The 25,783-nt window shown below is 41.5% G+C and overlaps 1 protein-coding gene across 15 annotated transcripts in view; it reads left to right on the top strand.

Moving 5' to 3' along the window:
* tns1b (tensin 1b) overlaps window positions 1-25,783 on the top strand; it is a 249,357-nt gene that overhangs the window by 216,228 nt on the left and 7,346 nt on the right. For 10 of the 15 annotated variants that reach the window (XM_034221400.1, XM_034221402.1, XM_034221408.1 and 7 more), the window contains 14 exons: window positions 106-1,608; window positions 5,948-6,141; window positions 6,222-6,360; window positions 9,035-9,130; window positions 10,257-10,283; window positions 10,618-10,789; window positions 12,609-13,627; window positions 13,730-13,816; window positions 18,117-18,245; window positions 18,362-18,454; window positions 18,928-19,005; window positions 21,624-21,692; window positions 21,827-21,853; window positions 22,248-22,416. In XM_034221400.1, the coding sequence (XP_034077291.1) occupies window positions 106-1,608; window positions 5,948-6,141; window positions 6,222-6,360; window positions 9,035-9,130; window positions 10,257-10,283; window positions 10,618-10,789; window positions 12,609-13,627; window positions 13,730-13,816; window positions 18,117-18,245; window positions 18,362-18,454; window positions 18,928-19,005; window positions 21,624-21,692; window positions 21,827-21,853; window positions 22,248-22,416 (3,802 nt within the window). The remainder of the gene's footprint in view (window positions 1-105; window positions 1,609-5,947; window positions 6,142-6,221; window positions 6,361-9,034; window positions 9,131-10,256; window positions 10,284-10,617; window positions 10,790-12,608; window positions 13,628-13,729; window positions 13,817-18,116; window positions 18,246-18,361; window positions 18,455-18,927; window positions 19,006-21,623; window positions 21,693-21,826; window positions 21,854-22,247; window positions 22,417-25,783) is intronic. The other 5 variants (XM_034221407.1, XM_034221405.1, XM_034221404.1 and 2 more) reach the window with 5 other exon arrangements.

Raw genomic sequence — 25,783 nt, forward strand, 5'->3', positions numbered from 1 at the left:
CTGAAAATACTTGGGTGGTTGTAAATGAAAGGGTTTCGAAAGCGGAATAATTGTCGTATTTGGATTAATCTGATTCTAATGACTCTCTGTCATTCTTTGTTTTAGAACTCATCCACACTGAAGGACCCTTGGATGGCAGCCTCTACGCCAAAGTTCGCAAAAAGGAGTCCGTGGAAGGAACAGTCACAGCGAATGGCCTGCCACCATCTGCGGTGGAACACGCCCTACCTGCGGTTGACCATGCCTTGTCAGTGAGCAGCGACTCAGGAAACTCTACTGCCTCAATCAAAACTGACCGAACTGATGAAGCGGCAGCAGCAGCTCCTCAGGCTTCCACAGTGAGCCGGACACACGTTCCTGTAGGAGAGGAGCTACCCTTGGTCCATCAACAAGAACCACCTGCACAACAACCAATCAGTCCCCAGGAGAAGCAGGAGCTCGAGCAGCTGCTGAGTGGCCTGGAGGGGCCCATGCACCGACAGGGCTACCTGTCCCTGCCGGCTTCCACGGTTGGAGGCATGCTTCACCTGGTGCCTGCCCAGGTCCATGTCAACGGGCACGGTAGCATTGACCGTGAGACAGACATTTTGGACGATGACATGCCTACCAGTCAGGAGGGACACACTGTGGACAGTCTGGGGACGTTCTCCTCCACAGATGGCAGGGCTACACCAGCTGATCTTTACTACCAGCCTGAGCCAATTGTCAATGGCCAGGAGCATGTGCCGTACCTGGAGCGCAGTGCCCCAGAAAAGCCTCTAGAAACTACCATACCCAAAACATCCGCCACTCTGACCCAAAGTGAGTCCGCCCCATCCTCTGGTTATTACACGGCGAAGCAGAACGGCAATGTGTTCCGCTCTCAGTCGTTTGGAGCAGAGCAAAACTCTTTGCCTCAAGCTCCAGCTCGCACCACCAGTAGCAGGGATGCCGTCCAGCGCGGGCTCAACGTTTGGCAGCAGTTTGGTGTAACAGAGGAGCCCGTTACTGAAGGACTCACCTTCAGTCAACCTCCTTCTACAGTGGTGATGTCCAGCCACCACAGCCTCCCACAATTCTCTAACCGCCAGAGCGCTTCCCAGCATGAAATTGAGGAATCTATTGAAACCCTTAATCTCCTCATGATGGACCTGCAACCAGGCCGTACGCTGGTGCCAAAGTCCCAAAGTGCTCCACTGCAGGAAAACTGTGTTGTAGTGACCACCCAGCCGTCCTTCTCCCAGAGCCAACCCAGGCCCTCCACACAGGCTGACTCAGCCATTCATAGCCACTTTTCTGGCCCCATGTCCAGCCTGGCCAGCCACTCGTCCCCGGGTCAGATGTCCCCTGGGAAGCCGAGGACGCCGGAGCCTGCTCCTGTCCAGGGATCTCTGAGTTACTCATCTGAAAGGGATGTGACAAGTCCTCCCTCACTAGCCTACCCCACTGTAGCTGGTCACATCCAGCTCAAGCCCATCAGTAACTATCCACCAAGCACACTGTCCCAGTCTGCGGAGGTCACTGAGCCCCAGTGGAGCCCCAGTGCCGCCTCAGCATCACCCCAGCCAACAGACAGTGAGCAGGATGAAGTTTTCAACGTTGAAGGTCTGGTGGCCCAAAGAGTGGCAGGTAAGATCCAACATTAATTAAATGAATCTATGTATGACCTTTTATTTAAAGAAAGAAGTATATGTCATCCAGCAGCAGGTTGCGTCTTTAGATGTTTTACGTGATTTCACAGATTCATATAGTCTGCCAGGAATGGTAACATGTTTGCCCGAGGCAAAATAAATCTTAAAATCCAATATTTCCACAGACGCTGCACTGTTCACTGCCCCAGCTTTTTAGGTGAGGGCATTGACCTTGGCCTACAGTATATTTAACAAAGAAGAATTATCTGAGAATATAGTGGCACAGTCTTGGGGACTATTGGATATAATCCTTGGTTTGCCCTTTCGCAATGCTTTAATAAAACAAGAAGCTGCTGCTCTTTTTGAGTTTTCGTTAGAAACACTATGTGTGACTGAAATATGTTATGACTTAACCTTTTTTTTCATGTCATAATAATGGTATTAAGCTGTTTAATTATAATTCTACGTGCAATTTGTGCAATACTTTTCTCAGGTATGTGTGACTCCTCTGCTTTGAAACGAGCCATGTATCATTTTGATTGTACAACCAATCTGTTGTCCAACATTTTTGAGGCCTTGCCCAAAACAGAATTTTGGCTGTATCACATTATAATGATCTACATATGGTTAATATTTACATTATCCAGTAGAGACAACAATGTGACGTTGCTGAATACTAAATGCCAAATCATTTTACTAGGTATTATTCATTGTACCAGTTGTATATAATATTTGTATTGTGGCAGAAAATGTCGAACAGAACATGTACTGAGTGTAATGTACACACTGTACACACGTCTTTCCGCTGCTCTGTCCTTATCTCATTTCCTGAATGTCACCTCATCAGCCCCAATCCCTCAGGCTCAAACAGGAAGTGCTCTCTGCAGTCCAGCAGGTTGACTGTCCCTAGATAAGCACATCAGACATCCTGCAGGGCAGCAAGAAAGTCAACACAAAGCAGAGCCCTCAGATAACGAACGGCAGAAAGAGGTTTTATAGAACAAACAATACGGTCAACTTCACATTACAGCCAATTCAATGTAAATATTCACACTACGAAATACATGCTAGTTTAACACCATTAGGAGTATGAAGTGTAGGGATTTGTTGTTGTGTTGGACTGATTTCTACTTCCTGTATCAATTGAATTCCTCCTATTCCATGATTTATTCAAAGTATTTAAGACAATATTGTTTTACTTCTATTGTGAAAGTCCTAGATTGTGCGTACACATCAACCCTCAAAGATTGAAACTTTCGTATGAATTGTCTTTAAATCATGGGAACATCTCAGTTTCTATTCACAGGCGGGCCTTGTCTCGCTTGTTTCCTTTTTCCTTTAGTTTTGTCATCATCATTCTTCTCTCTCTCATCATCCTTCATCTGTTTACCCAGAGTACTCGGCTCGTGTCCAAAGTGTCATCCCCAGCATGACCTCTCCTCAGTCTGAGCACCGCCGCTCTCACTCCTTCTCGGGTTTGTTTCTTCCATCCTGTCTGAAGGAACACTTAAAAACCAAAAAGGAGAGGTCCTTTTTCAAGTGTTCCTTCCAGTAGTCAAGTCTGTATCTGTTTTTGCCTTGGAGTGCGGTGTGGTTTGCCTTGAATCATTTCTCATTTCATATTAACAATTGAATGCCCTATCCTAAACTACACGTTTTGTTTCGGTTTTAATACACTTTCTTTCTGTCATTGGGTTTGCACAGCAGCATCTTTATCATTATCAAACTAACCAATGATTCCCCTCTGGGTACATACTCACCCTTCTCTCCTGCTCGCTCTGAGTAATAGTTTTATACCTCAAGGTTAGTGGGAAAAAAAACAATGTTAAAGTTTCACAAGAACGAGACAGGGGAGGCACAAAGGAAGCTCTGTCCCTGGCCAGGAGAGTGTATGTCACAAGATCCATGTTGCCAAACTCAGGAACAATACAGAGGCCAGGATACACTGGCTTCATTCAATGTGCCTTTTTTCACTCACTGTACTGTTTTTGAAGATTTACAAAGCCAGACAAAGGACACGGAATCCAGGAAAAGGACCACAGTCCTAGTTGGAAACTTCACTAAAACAGTATGTGTCCGCTGGGAGACGGCAACCACAATGCAGACAGGATTGTTCTGTTTAGGGCCCTCGAGTGTCGGGGGCCAGCCTGGCCTCTTTACCGCAGACGGCCATATCGTTTTCAGTGATGCAACTGAAGTTGGAATGAAGGTGACGTTTCTTGTTCTATAAATACAATTCACTGCAATTCCTTTTAGAAAATGAAACGCCACATTAAGACTTTCAAACCAAAACCTGTTAATGATCTGATCTTACCAGGAACCCCTTTTCTTACCTTAACTGACCCTTTTTATAGCTGCCGGTGTGCACATTTGGACACTGTGGTTTCCCTCACCTCACCTATCAAACTTATGTTTTTGGAATCAACCCTGATTATCCTCATGATGACTGGATTTGAAATAGCTTAGAAATATCAGACCTTGAGAAAATCCAGCGATCCCAGCTGGAAACCATTAGCGCCGTCACTAAGGCAACGGCGCAGTGTTTGACTGCTGCTGAGCAATGCATCGTGGGTACATCTGGTTCTCAGTTCATAGCCTCTGCACGTTGGTGGGTGTGTTTCTGTTTGGGTGTGTTGACTGCATGCTTTGCAAAGATGTCAGTTACAGGATTTATTAACCGTCACCCTGCCAACACCAAGACATTTGGAGATGGAGATAAATCAAGCGTCATAACAGATGGCATTATCGGGTCTTATTTATCATTGATTTATTTCTAAAATGTAAAAACAAAACATCTACATATAGCTATATATATAATACGTACATTGATTCCCAATGAATTATAACCTAATAATGGTAATACAAAACACAAAGACGTTTTGAGAGAGTTAAACCTTTTAACTGGATTTATTTTTAGATAGATTGGCAATGGCAGCTAACATCAATTCCTGAGTATTGGAATTTTCACAGCTGCTATCAATATATTTTCCTCAGAGATATGTGGCCAGGTTTTTACACCCTCACTTCAAAGTAAGGTTGAGGGAAGGACATATCAATATTTTCAAATTGTTCTTATCGTCAGGCTCGTAGGGTATGCCTTAACTGACATTAGCCTTAAGTGAAATTTTAAAGGGGCCCTTTTATGCTGTAACAAAACGACATCACCGCGTAACACTCAGGCTTCTATTGGCTAGCGCTCCAACACATTGTACGTAATAGGCTAAGGGTCCGGAAATCTCTAAGTGTTTAACCAATCACAGCAGAGCCAGCCAGCTAACATATCAGAGCAGACTGGGCTCTGGTTTCAGACAGAGGGTGAAAAGAGGTGCTGCAGCACAGGCAGTATGATAAATATAAAGAGCTTTTTGAACCTTAAAGCATGGAGACAGTAGAGTCTACTGTCACAGTACAGGCAGAAAATACAAATATGGACCTGAAAATGAGCATGAGAGGGCCTCTTTAATAAACATACTATTCAACCATCTCTTTCATTAACAGAATTTAAACAATAAGAACAAAGTAACACTATGAAAGAAACACTGGGTAAACCTCCTCAGTGCAAACAACAACTCAGAATGTATTACTCCTATTTTCCCACCCTTTCTTATCCCTATTGTAATTTCCTTTCTTTTCCCAATAACCTTCATCTTGTTCCAAAGCACAGAGCAGCCAGTGATATTTCACATTGGCCGTGCAGCTTTGGCCAGCATTTCATTATTTTTACCTTTAGCCGCCAGTCAATGGCATCGCATATTAGCATAAAACTCTTAACTTAAATCCTGTTTGTTTTATGCTGGAAGCTTCCTCTCTCTCAGTGCAAACCAGATTAACTGAAATGAGCTTACTGGCTGCTCTGAGGTTCTGCCATATTTGGCCACATCGACACATTAGATAAGCAAAATACAGCAGTATATCAGAAAGTGGGGTGAGAAAATTTTCGTCCTGTTGTTCCAGAAATGAGTTGCTTTGTTTCCGCTCATGGTAGAAGGTGGTAACATTACTTTATGTAACATACCTCCAAGGACAAGGTGACTTTGAAACACAATAGTTTGTTTGTTTTACTGGAAATATCATAGAATGGGTTTATCTATGAATTTGATCATTTGTTTCATTTTTGCGACTTAATGGCTTTGTGTGCTAATCCTTCATTAACCTTGTGTGTGCATGTTGCGTTGAAAAGTACCACAGCCTTCAGCCTTGGCCTGAGCAGTGAGCATTCACAGCGGCTGAGAACCATTAACCTGTGATGACGGGGATGGCATTGCTGGAGGAGAGCAGTCTGATGGAGCAGAGTTGATCAAATGTTGCTGAATTGTAACACTCACTTCTTATCTCAGGAGTCCAGGCCCGTACGGTGTCTTTAGACGAGCCTGCCACCCTGCCCCGCCAACGCAACACCAGCGAGGGCCACTACCACAACGGCCCTGATGAAGACCCCTCCCCCGACGTCCCGCTGCGGTCCCCTGTCCGCTGTGTTTCTCCTGAGTTTGTCAACGCCTTAGCGATGAATCCCGGAGGACGACCCAAGGAGGTAAAGAACTTTGATTTTCTAAAATGTTTCCCACGTTATTTTCTTTTTGTGTTAACATGTGTTCTCGTTCCACTCCTCAGAGACACATGCACAGCTACCGCGAGGCCTTCGAAGAGATGGACGGTGGCCCCATCAGTTCAACACCCTTTGTTGGTGGTGAGGTGTTTCCCCAAACCCCTGCCTTCCCCATCTCGCCGCAAACCCCTTACTTCAACCTGTGTAAGTCCCCCCTCCGGCTGACAGGCGGCACTGTGGAGCTCAGGCTTAGTTACTGTAGATATTCAAAGAGTGGTATGAGTTATATGAAATCCTACGAAAAGCTTTGATTTCATTTTTTTTTGGCTTATGAAGTAACTTTATCAACTTGTGAATTTATCTTTTTTAGGTGGAAACTCAGAGATGTTCATATTATTGAGACTTCTCTGTAGGAAAAGTCTTGAGGTGTAAAAGATTCCTTTGTGGTTTCAGAGTCTTGGCAGTCATTCATCGTCCTTTATCTTGACGTACAGCTAGTCCTTTCTTTATGTACCTCATTAAGTACCACATATTCACCAAGCAGTGAAGAAATATTTCCACTATTACCTCATCTCAATCTAACTTTCATTTCATTTGGATTGTGAATAGGCTGGATTTTAAATGATGAGTAGCGTTCTGGCCTTGTTGTTGGTTCATTAAAATGCCTTAGTGGCCAGTCTTGTAAGGAATGAAAAATAATATTTGTTAATGAGATTATTTATAGTCATTTTTCAGTAGGTATAAATTGTATAAAACAAGAGATCATTTTTAAAGCCAAGTCAAAATGTAGCTTATTGATCACATTTAATCTTCATCTCTCTTTTTAATCAAACATTCACAAGTTGATCTCCCCAGAAATACCAATTCAAACCCCCAGTCCCCCTCTTAGTCTTATATGCGCCCCACAGCTGAACAAGAGTCATGTATAAGGTTACGCCTCATTGGCCAACTCTACCAGTGACTTCATCCCTCTGCCTATCCCCCCCAGGGCACACCCATAAAAATAAGTCATAAATCCTCAAACTATATTTTTAACACTCGCTCTGTGGCGTAACAGCACTACTTCCCCTCAAAGTGGGAACATTGTTCACGCAGTCACACTGAGCAGTCCGGTTTTCTCCGATTAGGATCTAGGAACAGATTGAGATCAAATTATTGCATTTAGATAAGCATTTTTTGAGAAAATGCAATGTTCTCGATTGTTTGTATGGACCTCAAAACCAACATATTTTTCCCAATAAGGATGGTCATGCAGAAATGGTCAAAATGTGTTAAAGGTGCATGGTTATCTAAGTGATTAGTGAACACTCCGCAAGATGTACTTCTAATTCCACGTGATCTTGAGTAGTGGGTCTCTCAACTCACACTCCCTAGTGTTCACTTAGTCTGCCCGACACCCCCCACAACTTGGGGCATCTACGTTGCAAGTACAAAGAATGAATTGGGATTCTTTGGTAAGTGGATGATGCACGTCTCTCTTCCGGAGTTCCTCTGTCCCACAACATCAGCCAAATGGATCCCTCATCCCCCCCTCAATGCCCCTCCCCCTATCACAGCTCTGCACCGCTTTGGCATGCAAACACCATGAGAGCAGCACCAGCAACACAACAGACACACTGTATATAAGTAAACAACCTGCCAGTTGCTCATATACATAAATAACCCCAACTTTAATGAATTGTTTATTAGCCTCAGTGTCAAAACACAGACACAAACACTTAGACCCATAAAGCACAGGGACATGCTTCCAGTGTTGCAGCTGCTGCTCTCTGTGTTGCTGTTGTCATCTGTGTTTGAGTTCCTGTTGCTGCCTTGATCCATCACAACCAGCACCCTGCCTGCACCCCCCGCCCCCCCCCCGCCCCCCCAGCAGTCTGAATTTATCAGCCATGATTGTCGTGCTAGCAATTTGTGTATGTTGTCATAAGAGGTTTTAAAGTAGTACTTTTAAATGACTAAGAATAGACGAGAAGACTAGAGGTGAGAGACGGATCCATTAAGTGTCTTCATTAAACACATTCAGTTTGTCATTATCAAATCTATTTATTGAATCAAACCTGAGACTCTTGTGGTAACATCATGTACTGTTGTAGCAGAGTCTGTGTTGTTCCAGGGACAGTAATCATTCTGTGGCAACATTTGATTTAAAATAGGAAAAAAAGGTTTTTGTCTGGATCATCTTGCAATGGTTTCTTTTAATTTTGGAACCAAGTGAAAAAATAGATGATACAGTGTTTGTTTTAATAATCATTTTGGCCACAAGAGGCTGTAGTGTCATAAACCCAGGGGATACAACTATTTAGATCAGACTCAGAAAATAAATTGTCAAAATGTTGTTTTGATCTCTAACCTCTCAGGACTTATAGTACGTAGGCTACTGCTTATGTAGAACTAAAACGTAATGTTTTAATGTGAATGTCTGAGAAGTACAACATCCATTTTCCTGTGACATGACAGGTGACTGGGTGGTCAAATACTTTGCATTCAGTTTGACCCAGCTCTGCTTCGATCCAAGCTCGACACACACCTTATTCTACTGTTGGGAGAGTGAGGTGGTGTCACAGTGTGATAATCACATGCATGTTTTGCCCCTCCATCCGAGCATGAGCACACTGAACATGATGCTCCTGAGTGTGGAGCTGTGTTGATTCTGTATTGTCCTGACAGCTGTTTACCTCTGCATTAGTACAGGAGTATCAAAACTTAAATGTTCAATCCTTTTGTGGTTGCGTTTACACTCTGGCATTTTTTCTTAAATTAGGTTTATTTCCCCAAAATAAACAGAAAAATAACTGTTGAATTGAGTAAACAGGTATCAGCTGTCAGGACGTCAGAGACGTGTGATGCTGTGTGCTGATAAGTCTTCTCTTCTCTTCAGGTCGGTCCCCTCCTGGTCTCGCCAAAACTCCTCTCTCCGCGCTGGGCTTGAAGCCCCACAACCCTGCAGACATCCTCCTCCATCAAACAGGCTCAGGTTGGTTATAACTCTCACTTTATTAGAGTCACACTAACTAAATCCAAGAAGTCACTGTTTTAACTACTGTACAACAAATGATAGAGCCAAAAAACATCAGATTTTCAGAGAGTTGAAAAATACAAAAATGAGGGATTAAAGTGGTGAATTTACTTCAGGGTGTCCGCAGGGTGTTAAAAAGTATTAAAAGTTGATAAATCAATTTAGCGAATATTAAGGCTATTAAAAAGTATTAAACGTTTTACATTTTGTAGCTTGTTTTCAATAAGTATATAAATGGTCCAAAGAGGTTGTATTCTTTAGTCTGCCTGAATGTAATCATTGCGTAGGTGTGTAGTGTGATTCTGTGTAGTTTATTTATGGCATCCCGTTGGGTTTGACATCATCTGAACAGGACATCGCACGCTCACTGCTTGATAGCGTGCGAAGGTCCGTTTACGCCGGTTGTTAAACAACATCGTTATGGGGTAATGCAAGTTTGCGTCCAAATGGTTGGAAGATAAGGAGGAAGGACAATCAATACTGTATATAGTCAATGTGAGGTCAAGTGTGTCGTCAATGTAACCGGTTAAAACTCCAAGCGGCGATGAGGTCTTAAAATGTATGGAAAGGGTCTTAAAAAAGGTCTTAAAAGGAATTACATTTTACTTCAGGATTCCTGCATATACCCTGTACTATAATACAATTCCTTTATTCACTGAGATTACAAAGTCTTAAATTCTCTGAGATGAAAGTAAAGAAAATCTTTAAAAACAGTGTATTTTTGTCAGGGAACTACAAAATCTGTGTGAAAACTCATATCAGCATTGTTTTTCGTATAAAAAGATATAAATCAAAATGTATTATTTGTGTATGTTACCTCATAGGATTCCCCTTTGAACACTTTACGCCAAGCAGCTAGCCTACCAAATTGACAAGCTTCTCTCAAAAATCTAAAATGTTTTGAGTGAAGGCTCAATAGTAAAACTTAAAAGCGAGTAATATTCCTCATGAGTTTCTTTGAATTGAGTCATACACACACACACTACTAATCAAAAGGAACAATTATAGCAGATACATTTCCGACTCCCTTCCCTTCCTTTAAATCACTCTATTTTTCTGGATTATCTCAAACGATGCCCCACAGATGATGAGAGCAGTGAGGGGGAGGAAGGTAAGATGCTGCTCTAACGCCACAGATCATCATCCACATTCAACCTTTGAATCTCCTCCATCCCATTACTCTCGACCTACAGTATTGCTCGGTAGAACTGTTTTAGAAACTATTTCCATTTCCTTTCTGGAAAAGTCACAACCACTCTCATGGCAGCATACCATAAAACATATTATTTCCATCATGTGCCGTTCAGTTTTCACAGTTTTCTTTTTTTGGGGGGCTTAAGATCACTGTCACCCAACTACAGTGCTACAGGGAATAACATAACAGTGCAGTGAAGCTGAAGTAAAGGTCATTTTTGGCTCACAAAGACTTGTTGTCTCTCACGCAGCACCAAGAAGCTATGTGGAGTCTGTGGCGATGTCGGCATCAACAGGCGGAGAGCAGCCGTCACCTCGGAGCCTCAGCCCCCCCGGAGAGACTGCAGCCCAGCAGAGAAGCCCCTCCTCCCACTCACTGAACCCCCCTCTGTCCAGCAGCAGCCCCATCCAGATCTCACAGAGGTCAGTCAGACACATTATGCTCGTTCACTCTTTGATGCAATATGGATGCTAGACAAGAATGTAGTGATTTTTATCAAAAATAAATAAACAAAGATATGATTTTTACATCTTTCATATTGTTTTCGACGTAGATAGGTATAGATGTAATCATGTTAAAGGACTACTTCTCCTCAAAATGTTCTCTTGTATGTCAGTCATCAAACCCATGTTATCTTCACATTTAAAAAAAGAATTATTGCCCTGGAACAAAAAAAAAAGAAATCAGTCAAACCTTACTATTTAAAACCCTTTGGCTTCTTCCTTTACCCTTGAGGTATGCACGGAATTCATGATAACATGGTGTGAGTGATTTATTGATGGACAAATTATCATTTTGGGAGGAATACATTCCTTCAATGTTTGATGTCTGCCAATTCATGCATCTAAATCAGGGGTCCCCAAACTTTGTCCTGTGAGGGCCACATAACTTTTCCCTTCTCTGATGGGGGCCGGGTCAGTTTGTAACAGAAAAAGTGTGACGATCGCATGGGTGTCTAAACGTAAACATTTATTGTTTTCTAGAAAGCCACACATAACCAAATATTAATAACCCTTTCCGGGATCTTCACAGAAAAAAAGTCAGGAAATAAATAATAACACTATTAATGAAATAAATAACACTATTTATGAAATAAATAATAACCAAATAACCCTCTCTGGGTTCTTCACAGAAAAAAAGTCCATTGAAAATTACCGTAACTTTCTGTTGTGCCGTGCACAATCTTAACAGGTAAAAGTTTAGCTTAGTTGTCAGAGCAGAATCTCTCAAAATAAACGTGGATTTACGTAAAAAAAACTATTTTTTCGGGGTTCGGGTGTTTTGTTTGATTTTAAACAAACAAAGTCTTGGCTTTCAGAATATGAAACTTTTATTTCCAATTTATTTATTTCTCACTCGCAATCTGCTCTTCCGCAGCGCCGCCCCCCCCTCACTCCGCTGAAATTATGAATGTAAGAGTATAGTAATCATAGATAACACGGCAGGGTCCGTTACAGTTTGTTTTCATCTGATTTCAATTAAACAAAGTCTTGGCTTTCAGAACATTAAACTTGTTTCGGCAAATTCAGATGATAAATACAACGTTGAAGCTTCGGCATAATTACAAGCGGAGAACGGCAGGTATAACAACAGCCGGTGTTTCTCGTGAGTGTTTTCCCCGGGAAACAAACACAATACACACAAACGCAAAATTACACAAGCACACACACTCACACACACACACACTCGCGAGCTTCCCCTCCAAACGAAAATATCTTCCCTCGGTAGTATTTTGATCATTTGCTCCGCTAATAATCAATCAGATCGATGGATTCCAGAGAAGAGACAACTTTGAAGGCCTTTTTCTCAAAATGATGACTCTGTGACAGTCATTATATAATGTGACATATTTCGCTTAATATTTGAAGTACAAAAACAATCCTGATATCATTAGAAAGCTAGGAATATCCTCTTTCCAACAGTGTATACAACTCAAAAGGTGTCTTCGGGTCAATGCGACTGATTTTGATAGAGCAGGTCACAACATTTTGACAGGGGCTAGTCTAGGATTCGCGTGGCCAGACTAAAAAAAAATAAAATAAAAAATAATAAAAAAAAAATATATATATTTTTTTTAAATAAATCATAATGCGTCTCTGGTATTGTTCAGGGGGCCGGGCCAAATGTGGAGGCGGGCCGTACCCGGCCCGCGGGCCTTAGTTTGGGGACCACTGATCTAAATGAACACTTTGGTGAATGTCAAACTCCTTGGTTTAATAAGCGTATCCCATTCCCTTGCAGTGATCACCTCTTAGTAGAGAGCAGCGTTAGCACTCCGTCCTACCCCACTACTGATTCCAGCTTCCGCTCCCAGGCTACAGAGAGCGCCTACCCCACTCCCACCCCCTCATACCAAACCCCCACCTCTTCCTACCTAAATTCCAGCTCTCCAACCTCTTCCTACCTTGACACTGCAACCCCTACACAATCCTACCATGGCGCCAACACCCTACTGGGGAGCTATGTGTCCTCAGACCCCAGCCCCCCTGCCTCAGAACCCTCCCTCAGCCATGGAAGCCCCCATGCACAGCACCGGAACGTCCTCATTGGCTCCCCTTACAACACCCTCCTCCAGCAGCGCTCATATCCTTATCAGGACACTGCCATCGTAGTCCAGCAAACATCCCCGGCTAACGGCTTCGATGTGGGGATGGTGGGCCTCAGTGGAAGTCCCATCCTGGGTGGTCGTCTGACGCAGGGGGCTCAGAGCAGCCCGGTCCTCAGCAGACAGGCCTCGTTGGGTCAGGGGTCCCAGCAGAGCCCGGTCCTCAGCAGACAGCCGTTCCTTGGCCAACCCATGCAAGGTAGCCCTGTGCTAAGTCGACAACCATCCATCACCCAAGGGAGTCCAATTTTGGGGCGTCACCCGTCTGTATCGCAGGTCTCCCAGAGGAGCCCCAGTCTGGACCGTCACCCCATGCACAGCGGGTACACCACCCCAGATGAGAGGCACGGGAACCTGTCACGGCAAAGCAGCTCCTCGGGGTACCAGGGACCGCCCACGCCTTCTTTCCCAATCTCGCCCGCAGGCTACCAGGAGGGAGGCATGATGGGGATGGGGGTAGGGTTCCGGCAGGGCAGCCCAGCTCCAGGGTTCCAGCCCCAGCTTCCGGAGAAGCGGCGCATGTCGAGTGGCGACAGACCCAACGGAGCGCAGTCCTACGGCACGCTGAATGGGAAGATAATGTCCCCAATGAGTGGAGGAAACAATCCCGGCTACTTCCACACCCTCTCTGACTTCTCGAGGTTCAACATGCCCGGTAAGGACATGACTTCTTTTGGAGAGACGTGACATTTTGGAGTTCTTGTCTGTTTACTTCTTTCATTTAGTTTCTGTGACATTATTTTGGTTTCCGTTGCAGATGGCAGTCCCGAGAGCAGGCTGAATGTCAAGTTTGTCCAAGACACGTCCAAGTTCTGGTACAAGCCAGACATTTCCAGGGAGCAAGGTAAGATGCTGAAAAACGTTCTCCCTTAACTGACCTTTAGACAAAAAAATGTTTGCCCTTTTAAAATTATACTTCCTATATGCCAGGTTCCTTCGGCAGTTCAGTGTGTACCAGTTTGTCAAAGAATGTTGATATTATATTGGATGTTTCCACCTAAGACCTGGTTGTTGGTGAATAGGATGATTAGGGACATTCAGGGAATATGAAAAAATCAAACCCCCTATTTGCTTCCAAAGTGGAACACTTACAGCATGCAACTGTGTTCAGAGACTGCTACATGTGCTGGCTGAAGTGCAAAAGGAATGTGTATTTAGCAATATTTCATCAGGAATATGTTATGTTTGGAACATACAACTCATGGAAATGGACATTGGAGAAGTGGATTATGCTGAGGGAGTGCTTTGCAAGATTTGACTGGACGTTCTTTGATGTACTTTTTCTCAATGTGGAACTACTGTAAGTCCCCATTGTTACTGGTGGAGTCATTTAAGATGTGGTTGGGGTGATTGAACTTTTATGCTTTTGTTAAATTCAAAATCATGGCGTTATATTTCACAAAAATAAGCACTGGAATTATCCCTTTTCACAAATGCATGAACAAACAGACACAATAATTAATATGCATGGCAAATAAAAATACAAACATGCATATACTGGTAAATAAACATACCTGTATGTGTGTGTTTGGTCGTAAGGTCAGCTTTGGCTGCACCATCAATACCAAACCTGCATTTGTTCATGGTCATATTGGATCATATCATGCTAAATTCAAGCACATGCTCAAATGAAGTGACATCACACACACACACACACACACACACACACAAGAACACAGAGTTTATACTTTGTGCCGTGCACTCCCAGAGGAAGCCACACCATATGTAGTGAATTAGGGAACATCTGCCTGTGTTGCTCATGTCATCCATCTTCCTTCCTTAAACTCTCACATGTGGACAGGCATTGAACTATAATTGATCAAAACTCTTCTCCTTGAAAGATAGCATGTCTGAAACAAAGGGTCTTGTTACATGTTGTAGTTTTAATGAGATCCAGACAGACAGTAATGTTTCTAACAATGAATCAGGACTTGAGCCTTTGCTCTTGGTCGTTACTTAAACGTGATGCTTTACCATTGCCATTATCTCCTACATACACTGGTCTTATGTGATTTATTAAGCTCTAAGCTAACTTAGACACACTACATCAGAAAAGCAACCATCACACTGTACTAAGGCACAGCCGTGCAAAATGCTTACAATGCATTATATTAGCTTAATGCTTAAAATGACAATGCTAACATTCTCATGTTTGGCAGATATTGTGTCCACAGTGGTCACCATTTTAGTGTTGTGAAATAGTATTCAATAATTTTCTAATTGGAATTAAACATTGAGTATAGATGAGGAATGGGAAGGTGTTTGATATTGGAAGAATTACATTTTTGATTGCAGTAGATGGAAGATAAGAGATCACCATAGTTGTACCAATTGTTCTCAATCCATCTAGTTGTTAAGACATTTCCCTTCAAACCAAATGACAACCAAGGTCAGGGGATCGAGTTAACAGGATGTATTGTCTTTAGACTGTGAACATCTGTACAATTTGTCCAGGCAATCCATCTGACAGTTGTTGAGATGTATATGGTGTGATTTAGGGTTGTCTCTCTGTCCTATTCTTGTGAATGCAATATGTTGAGAAGGCTAAGCAGATTCTATGAGGGGCCGTACAGGCCGTAATTCATACTGGTCCTCTCACACACATACATTCTCCTTTTACATACATAAATGTTCACTCTTACACACGTACATTCTCCTTTTACATACATACATGTTCACTCTCACACACATACATATTTACACTCACACATTCATACATTTTGCTCTCATATTATCATATTTCAATGCACACATTCATATATTGTCACTCACATATTTATACATTTTTCACTCAAACATATATACATTTTGCTCTCATATTCATATATCTTACTCTCATGCACATTCATTCAATGTTTACATTTAATATTACAAATAATATATGCATGTCTGAAGACAATAAATGTATGCAAGAGAAGAATGCAAGTATGTGTGAGAGAAAGTATAGTGTAATGTAGGGGTGTAACGGTTCACAGAAGTCACGGTTCGGTTCGTACCTCGGTCACGGTTCGGTACAACAAGAAAAAGCAAAAAAAAGTCCCAAATGCATAATTCCAGGTTTGTTGTTATTTATGTTTGAACAGTAGTGCAAGTTTCAGTTTAAAAATAAAGAACTCTGACATTTTGAATTAACTAACTATATTAAACAGTTAAAAACAAACCTTACACAGTAAACTCAGATGGCCATATTATCTATAATGGCTGATGTCAAACAAAAAGGTTTCATCAAGCTGTAAAACTAAAAAGAATGTCTTGAAAATATGACATCATAAATAATAAGAAAGTGTTTCAAGCGCATAGTCGTTGAAAAACATATGCCAAAAGCTTCCGTTATTTATTTTGGTCTCTCGGCTCTCATGTCTCTTGGCTTCTTAAAGACAGCGGGGATCAGCTGTTGAACTGCTGTTGTCTTTTGCCGGGCTCCGGTGATTGGCAAATCTGGGTGATGCCTTCTGATATGATTTAGCATGTTTGGCATGTGTTACCATTAGCATACCGCACCGCTGGAGAACAACGGCGAGACACTGTCCTCGTCCGATCCACCACTCGTCCGATCCACCACTCGCACACTTCATCGTTATTGTAGTCCACAGGGAACCCGAAATGTTCCCACACGGCTGATTTAAAAGAAGCAGGTGGGTTCTAGCTCCTGTGTGCAGTGGCGACTGGTCATTAGGGGCAGGTGGGGCACAGCCCCACCTAGTGTCAGCAGAAAGTATTAAAAGTAATGATTACAAAAAAATGCAAAAAATAAATTAAAAAATATATAAAATATATTTTAAGATCATGTTTATTCATCTGATTCGTCTGTACATTGCTGTTTTAGTCTGTGTTCTTCTAATTAGTGTCTACAGTGTGTGCCTATTGAGCTGTTTTAAGCCATGTGGGACAAAACCCGATCCTGCCCCTCCCTCTCCCTGTTTAAGTCAATGGTGACTGTAAAAACTACACTGCGCATGCTCAGAGTATTGTCCTATTTAATGTGTGTGGCAAAAAAATAATGACCATAGGGGCATAGAGCTGCCATCCCCACCATACGTCATCTCACATCATTCAGAGCTGATTGGCTGTAAGTACGTGTGCCGCGAAAAGTGTGGTGTGTGAAGAGGAGACGAGAGAGCTGCAGTGAGGCGTCCTAAAACCAGGAAGTAAGCTGCGCATGGCTTCCCTCCACAAAAAAGCAATGATATTTCTCCATAGGATTTTAGAAAATAGCTCAAAATAAGATCTGTGGGAAACAAACCTGTTAGATAAATGCACGTTTTGTTCAGCCGGATAATATCCACATGTCTACCCTACTTTTATAATTTTCGAATCATAAATCTATTGATTAGATCAGATTTATGATAGACTTTTGAAACTACAATAACATAAGGAGGACTTTTACAAAAAAGTAATAGAGATGTTTGTCCAGAAGGATAGGCAAATGGACTTCATCTTCATGTCAAGGTAAGACTGCAATTTGATTGAAAATGGGATCTTACTGAGAGAGAACAATTCAATATTTAAATGATACAATTACATTTGTTGGGTATCCTTCTGTTGAACTGTCTGTTTAAAATTAATTGAAGCATCAGACAAAAAAAGCTTTTGAAAATAATATGATATTTTGATTTAGGTCAGAATATAATATTTGTAAACCTGAAGAGTCAGAGCCTCAGCAGCCATGAACCTCACTGCAGAAGCTTATATATAGACATCTAAGTTTTTTGTGCCCCACCACTTTTGTACATATAAAAACGCCACTGCCTGTGTGTTATCTGAAATCGCCATACTAACTTTTCTTCTTCTTGTATTTTGTTCGTTTTGTTGTTGTGTTTCTTCTGGGCGGCTGCCAACAGCTTTTAGGCGCAATACCGCCCCCTGGATTATATATAGTGTACTGCCCTGTACGACAGACTTTTTTCCCACTCGTAAAAAAAAGGCGTATTCGTCGTGTGACTGCGTGTGCCGAACCGTGACGTCTGAACCGTGACGGTACGGGACGAATACGGATACCGTTACACCCCTAGTGTAATGGGATCAAATCTAGAGTTATGACGGTTTGGACAGGTCTTGTATGTTTATGATAGGGTTAGGGTTAGGGTTAGGGTCAGTGGTAACCAAATGGTTGTTGACTGAACTGAATGTCCCCCCTGTTACAGCGATTGGCCTGCTGAGAGAGAGGGAGCCAGGAGCCTTCGTTATTCGGGACAGTCACTCGTTCAGGGGGGCTTACGGCTTGGCCATGAAGGTGGCCTCCCCTCCCCCCACAGTGCATCAGAACAAGAAAGGTAAAAGGCAGGATGAAGCATAACATTCATAAAGTACTAATGCAACAAGTATTTACCAAAGATGTGAAGTGATGTCTGCATGTGACTCAGCTGTGTTTCCCGCTCTTTTGTTGCAGGTGACGTCAACAACGAGCTGGTCAGACATTTCCTGATTGAGAGCAGCCCTAAAGGAGTGAAGCTGAAGGGTTGTCCTAACGAGCCGTACTTTGGTCAGTGGAATCATCAATCCTCCCTGAAATACACTTTTACATTCGCACTGATTTTGCATTAAAAGTGTAACACTAGTGCTCCTTTTCTGCATGTCCTTCTGAGTTCCAAAACATAGAATCCTACAATAAGAACAGTATTTACTGATCCAACTCATGTTTACTTCAACCCAAAACTCAATTCATCACTCTTTTCCTTGTGTAAAGTTTCAGTTTGGATTATTGATGTTAATACTATAATAATGATGGTGTGTTTTTCTCTAACATACTAAGAGTTTATTTTTCTTACCATTGTTAATCAAGAAGCCATATTAACCAAATCCATTGATCCTAAAAAGTTGAATTGTGGAAAGAGGCTTAATTGTGAACTATATGTGTTTACAGTTCTTGGGGAATACTACTGCACATTGTACTGTTGTAACGTGTTTTGTAGCTGTATTGCTTGTCTGTGACGGTGTCCTGTGTCTCTTTGACAGGCTGTCTGTCTGCCCTAGTCTACCAGCATGCCATCACACCGCTGGCCCTACCCTGCAAACTACTTATCCCAACCACAGGTCTGTTGCTCCAAATGTGTTCACAAAGGTTCACACATTTTCAATTGATGCTTTGTTGTGAGTGTGACGTAGACTTTGAACACATTATGTAAACAGGCTTTCTTCAACAAAAAGTATAACACAAGTTACATAAAGTAACTTTCATTAAAAAAAATAAAAAAATGATTAGGATTATACAAAAGCCATGAGAGGAGAGTGAGAAACGTACATTTGGTGTTCCATTTTCTAACTCTAATGTAACATTTTGGGTAGTGATTCTTTTGGTTGTTTTGACCAGGACCAGTTCTGTTTGTTATACTTATTTTTGTCACAAGAGGCTGAAGAGCACCAAGACCCCATGTTCTAAATAGGACTAAGAGCATAATGATTTCTTCCAGTTGAGTTTCATTTGGCCATTCATACTTAAGCTCACCTGGAACAATATATTATTGATTTCAGAATGGGATGTGGTGCACTTCCAACCCAGTCTCACGGCATTTCGTGTTATAGTCACGACATGTAATCTATTGATTCGTGTTCACCAACACCATTTCCCCTTTTTTTCGTGTCACACAGAACGATTTTAAAAGCATGTATTTCTATTGGTAGTATGTTTCGTGCCTGCAGCACGTCTTTTTGTCCGGTCGGGTCTTGGAAGACCGGAAGCTGTGTGGTTCATAAAAACATGTTATTACTCAATATCAAGCCACGATTATTGTTTTGATTTTAAATCGTATAATGTCGGACTTTTGTTGTCGTCTGTGAGGAAAATAAATGGGGCTCAGAGCCTCAGAATACTGAAATCTGTATTTTTAAAAATCTTTTTTTCCTTCTAATTTGTTATTCTTTTCTAAATAACACACTGTTATTTACTCACCAATAACACACTTTTCAGTGGGTGCACAATAAACGGTAACATACAAATGAATGTAAATAAATTTGCGTCGGGCCGAACCACGCCTCTTAGCTGTGATATAATCACTGTCGTGAGCTATTGGTTAAATATATATATAGAGATGATGATTACTTTTATACAAAAATTGTTTAGAAAAATATGAGGAGAAGTTTATGTTTAATCCGTGTATGGTTCGTTCTTTGATTTTTCTGTTTTTAAACCAAAACGGGTTAACAAGAAAGTTACCGGTTCGCCAAGGAGGAAGTGGAGCACACAGGAGGGAACCGTTTCATTGCAGACTGTTATGTTTATGTGGGGAAATGGCAGCGCATACATTATTTGAGATATGCGTGCCTGGCAAACCATTTTCTTATATCCTGCAACCATTTCCCACCAATCAGGACACGGTATTAATAAAAAAGTTGATTCCTTTCCCTGCCAATCAGGACTGCTTTCAGTTTTATTACCCCGGACTTATAAAAAAAAAGATTATTTTTTCAATAAAGTGAACATATTAATCAATTATATATAAATATATATATATCATTTATTATGATTTATATATAAATATATATATATATAAAAATCTCTGGCCCCCGAAAGTGTCTCTTGGATTAATTTTGGCCCTTAGACAAATGTAGTTGGTGACCCCTGCCCTACTGATTTAGCCCCTACTGACTGTTGGCACTATTTATTTTCTCACTTGACTCTCAGGTCTTAGTACCCACATTTTAAATTAGTTTTGTTCCAGGCTAAAACCTGGTAATATATTGTTGCTAGGTATAACTTAAAACTGATTACAATAATTGTCAGTTAATAATTGCCACTAGATATATAGAGTATAATACCAGTAGTGAGATTGGAACCTCCAGTATAATTAACACAGTAGGCATATGCTGATGTTTAGTAAAGCAAATCATTACAAAATATTGCTCCAAACTAGGGATGCTCCAATCGGGCATTTTGGGGCCGATCGCCGGAATCAGTATCGACCGACCCGATCGGGTGGGTGGGGGCTATGGGGATCTTCCATTTAAAGTGATGTTTAAAACTCAGTTAACGGGGCTCATTTTTATATTGCTTCAGTTTATAATCGTAACGGACCGAAAAGTTCAGATTTTCAGAATTTTTCGATACATGATGCGCTTCCACAAACAACAACCAACATAATTATTACATTCAAATGAAGTACATTATTCAAGTTTGCATTAACTTTGGAGAATAACACGGGAGAAATGAGCGGAAGCGCTCTCTTTTCCTCTCTCCCTCTCCTGACAGCCTGTCAGTATCGTCTCATGCAGCTCACTGATCCAGTAATGAGTGACCCGACAGTGAAGAATAAACACATTGATAACTAGTTTAGATAAAATAGCTAAGTGTGTTAGGTCCAACTCTTAGTGTGTGTTTTGCTCCGCTCACCGGTCCGTCACAGCGGGCGGAGCTGCAGGATTTCTGCTTCACACACGTTGCATACCGCTATTTTATTGTCTTTTTCGGACACCTTAAAATACTGCCAGACCGGTGAAGCCATTTTGGCGAGCTTGTTTTGCCGCGCACAGAGAAAAATGTATTTTACGTCATGTGATCGGCTCTCCTGATCGGCCTTTATAGAGAGCACCGATCGATCGGCCGTGAGTGAATATCGGCCGATCGATCGGAGCATCCCTACTCCAAACCCAACAGGAGCCCTTAGTGCAACTCAGTACATTTTTGGTAACCTTGTTGTATTATTTTACTTTTTTAGATCTCCTTGAGGAGGTGCCAGAAGTCGCTGCACCGAATCCTCTGGCTGAGAGGCTGAAACAAGGAGCAGGTAAAACATAATCTCACTTTCATTCATTCTCATTTCTTAAAGCCGACCCAGCTTTGAGATTCTAGGACTTTAATAATGAAGTTATCACCATCCTATGCACTTGTTCTGACAACATGACATCCTTGTTATCCCAGTGCAGAGGGCCCCTGCTGATGCCCATGGTAAACCCTGTGCACTTTTATTCAGAAACCTACATCTGGAATGTGCATCCTCTATGTTTGTACGTGTATGTTTAACCTGCACAAACCAAGATAAAATATAAATGGCTTCCATTTGACGGGTTGTGTCTGTTAACAGCTGTCCAGCTTCTTGTCTGTCAGAGGCAGAATGTTTTATGTGGAATGACTTCTATGGATTATTTTCTAAAACTGTTTGACTCCAGCTTTCTTCCAGACAGCATGTTCTCAAATAAGAGGAAATACATATGTTTGCATGAATAGGTGAACATAGGCATTTTGAGCAGAATTCAAAACTAGTGTGTTATATGTTTCCTTGTTTTAAGCCTTTACTTTGACATTCCTTGTTACCTGACCAAGACATTTGCTCTCTTCCCAGCATGCAACGTGCTCTACATCAACTCAGTAGACATGGAGTCCCTGACAGGCCCTCAGGCTGTTGCCAAGGCCATATCTGAGACACTGGCTGCCACCTCCCCAGCTGCTGCCACCGTGGTGCACTTCAAGGTGTCTTCACAAGGCATCACGCTGACTGACAACCAGAGGAAGTAAGTCTGGATTCCATCTGTCTGTCTACTGTTAAACAATGTTTAAAGAATGACTCAAGATCAACATTGCATGACATGAGGAGATTTAGCTGCAGACAGAGGGTTGTCTGAACACGTAAGATACACAATTTCGTTTTTTTCACAGGATTAAAGTATGAGGGTTGTATTATATCTGACAGTGTTTCCATCAAGAACCCAATTTTGTTTTGTGTTCAGTGCCAAGGTAAATAAAACCTTAAACCAAATAATACTTTAAACATGAACTCATCCATCACCATAAGCTTATCGCAAACATATTGAAACTGTTTTAGAAATAGATGTAGGACTATATAAATACCAAAGCTATGTTAGGGGTTATATATATATATATATATATATATATATATATATATATATATATATATATATATATACACCATGTCCTGTCCATCATATATCATTTTGTTTTTATATCAGCCAATATTTCATCATAATATTGACCTAAAAAACGTAAGGAAATTGAGCAATGATGTTGATTTACACAGATAGACTATAAGAAGTCAACATAGTCACCTTTGTTTGAGTTAGGCATCAACCATCTTGATGTTTGGAACTAGCAGTGACACAAGAGAGTGGAGCTTAACACAACATAACACAATATTTTACGGTGATCAAATGTTAGTTAACTTTCATGAACAGGACAACAATGTGGTAGCAGCCTGTAAATCCCAAGGTATTCACGCTAGAGCAGGGGTCGGCAACAGTCCGGATCCGGACCCAGACACCGACCTATACGGACCCGGACCTATAATCAATACATTAATAGGGGATTTCAATTTTGACGGGGCGATTCAGTTTTAACCGCCGCCGACAGGGGGCGAAAGAGACGAGTGAGCGATACAGGGAGAGAAACACAGAAGAAGAGACGAGTGAGCGATACAGGGAGAGAAACACAGAAGAAGAGACGAGAGAGCGGCAGGGAGAAGCGGAGAGGAAAGTGAGTGAAGAGAAGAGTTAGCGATACAGGGAGAGAAGCGGAGAGGAGAGTGAACAGGCGTGTTAGCGGCAGACAGTGAGAGACACATAATTACACATGGCGCTCTCTAAGAAGAGGAAAGTGGACAGTGAGAACAGAGCTTTTAACCCTGAGTGGACAGACTCATTCATGTTCATCCTGCCCACTGGGAGCACAGAACCAGTGTGTCTCATTTGTTCAGAGACCGTGGCGCTCATTAAAAGTGCCAAAACGCCACTATGAGACAAAACAGAAAGTGTTTGACCAAACATTCCCTCTCAAGTCAGAACTGAGGTCACAAAAAATAAGCAGTCTCAGAGCCCAATATGATCAGTCCACCAGGATCAACATTAAAACTAAATATCGTTCCAGGGCAGGCTAACCGAGGCTAACCAATGAGCACCTGCATGTGTGTATGAGAATGGCCCTGACACCATTTCAGCCCAGATTTAAACTCCTGGCAGGACAATAAGCTCCAGCTCAATTCTCGCACTGAATTAAACAAAGTGAGTGAGGGACTGCAATATAAGAGGGAAAGAAAGAGACACTTTAAAACTGTTCAATTGTTATGATGTGTAAAGACTGATATTGTTCTATAATCGTCTGAAACTGTTAAGTCATGATGTGAAACGGTTAACAAAGAAAGAGGGAAACTCAAGCGGCTGCTACACTTTATTTTATTTATCTAAAATTAAGCACTTTTAAGATGCACACATTTTCAAAAGCTATTTTATTTATTTTCTCTATTTTATTTTTAAATGCAGCCCGAGAGGAACATTACACATATCCACAGTAGTTACTGTATATCTGTATAGTTCAATGTTAATTGACAATACATATTGTTGTTTTTGAATTGTACTTTCTTTATTTGATTGGCAGTCAGTTGTTGATTACATGCAGACGTTGATTAAGCTACAGGCTACTACAATATATATCACACTAATTCATAAAGCAACTCAGACATTTTGATGTTCCGGACCTTTGCATGGGGACATTTTCTCTAACTGGACCTCATCAAATTTGAGTTGAATACCCCTGCTGTAGAGCATACCCTCTTTATTGTTCTTTGTTTACTAAATGAACATCATGCTGTATTGAAGAAGACTTAAAGCTAGCAATGTAGACCATAAACTGTCACGGTGGTGGTAAATCCAGTGAGAAGTAAGGTCATTTTCTCACAGACTTGCAATCAGACTTCTTTTGCCCCAATTTGGTCATTGGAAAGAAGTCAAGTAAATGGCCCCTTGATCACAAAGCAACTACAAAGACCAGGGGCCTCATTTATAACTCATTTACGTGGGAAGGTTGCTTACGTAGTACAAAGCAAAAAAATAGGTACAGACATTTTCCGACATTTTCCGATTCACAAAACATTGCGTACCGGCGAGGGAAGTGCGTACGGCACTTCCTACGCCTGTTTCCCTTTATAAATCACAATCGACTCGAAATGCGGCGCAGCTATTGCGGGCTTCACGTAACGCCCATATTTGCTCATAAATAGTTATTGATACGCCCATAATGAATATTCATCAAACCGATTTCAGGCAAAAATGAACATGGCAAAGACAGAAAAAAGAGGCAAGAAAAGAAACTTCAATAACTGTGAAGTTGAAATCCTCGTCGGAGAAGTAGAGACAAGGCAAAACATTTTGTTTGGTGGCCATAGTATTGGTGTAATGAATGCCAAAAAGGCAGCAGAGTGACAGTTGGGGCTTTGTTTACAAACATGGTTTGTGTTCCAGCTGCCGATCAGCTGTGCGCAGCGGCTCCACTGCACCATGTGTGTCTCAAAGCCACCGCAACAACTCTACCCACCACTTAAATGAAATAAAACAAATGTGTTGTGTTAAATCAGCTGTACAATTATCCAAATATATGGTGTTTTTAGTTTCCATACCTCCTGTGTTTTACCAGCGACTTATCAAGTCTTGGCAAACGGCATAAAACACGATTAAACGTGATAGTATATAAAACCATGTTCGTATCTACAACCTATAGAAATGCAACACGGCGTCAGTTTAGACGTAATTCTGTCCTCCTGCTTACCGCATAATTTATGAGAAAACATTTCATAACATTAACACAACATATTCAAGGTGGTTTTAAATAACATATTTATTTATTTATTTCTCCAAGTTATGTTCTTGTGTGCACTGAGGAGTCGCAAACAGGCGTTCGTTAAATCATTTTAAGATTGGCTTTAATCAATGTTTGAAAATGAATTCTTCATATATGATAAATGAGAGGTAACATTTTATTTATGGTATTATTTCCACATATTTCTCTCCATTCTTCCTTCTGCCAACGGTGTCGCAGTTTCTCGTCTCTCCCGTTGTTGTGCTTAGTGCGTACGCATGGGTTAGAGTTTGCGTG

The sequence above is a fragment of the Gymnodraco acuticeps genome, unplaced genomic scaffold (genome assembly GCF_902827175.1).
Source record: "Gymnodraco acuticeps unplaced genomic scaffold, fGymAcu1.1, whole genome shotgun sequence".
In the NCBI taxonomy this organism is placed as follows: Eukaryota; Metazoa; Chordata; class Actinopteri; order Perciformes; family Bathydraconidae; genus Gymnodraco; species Gymnodraco acuticeps.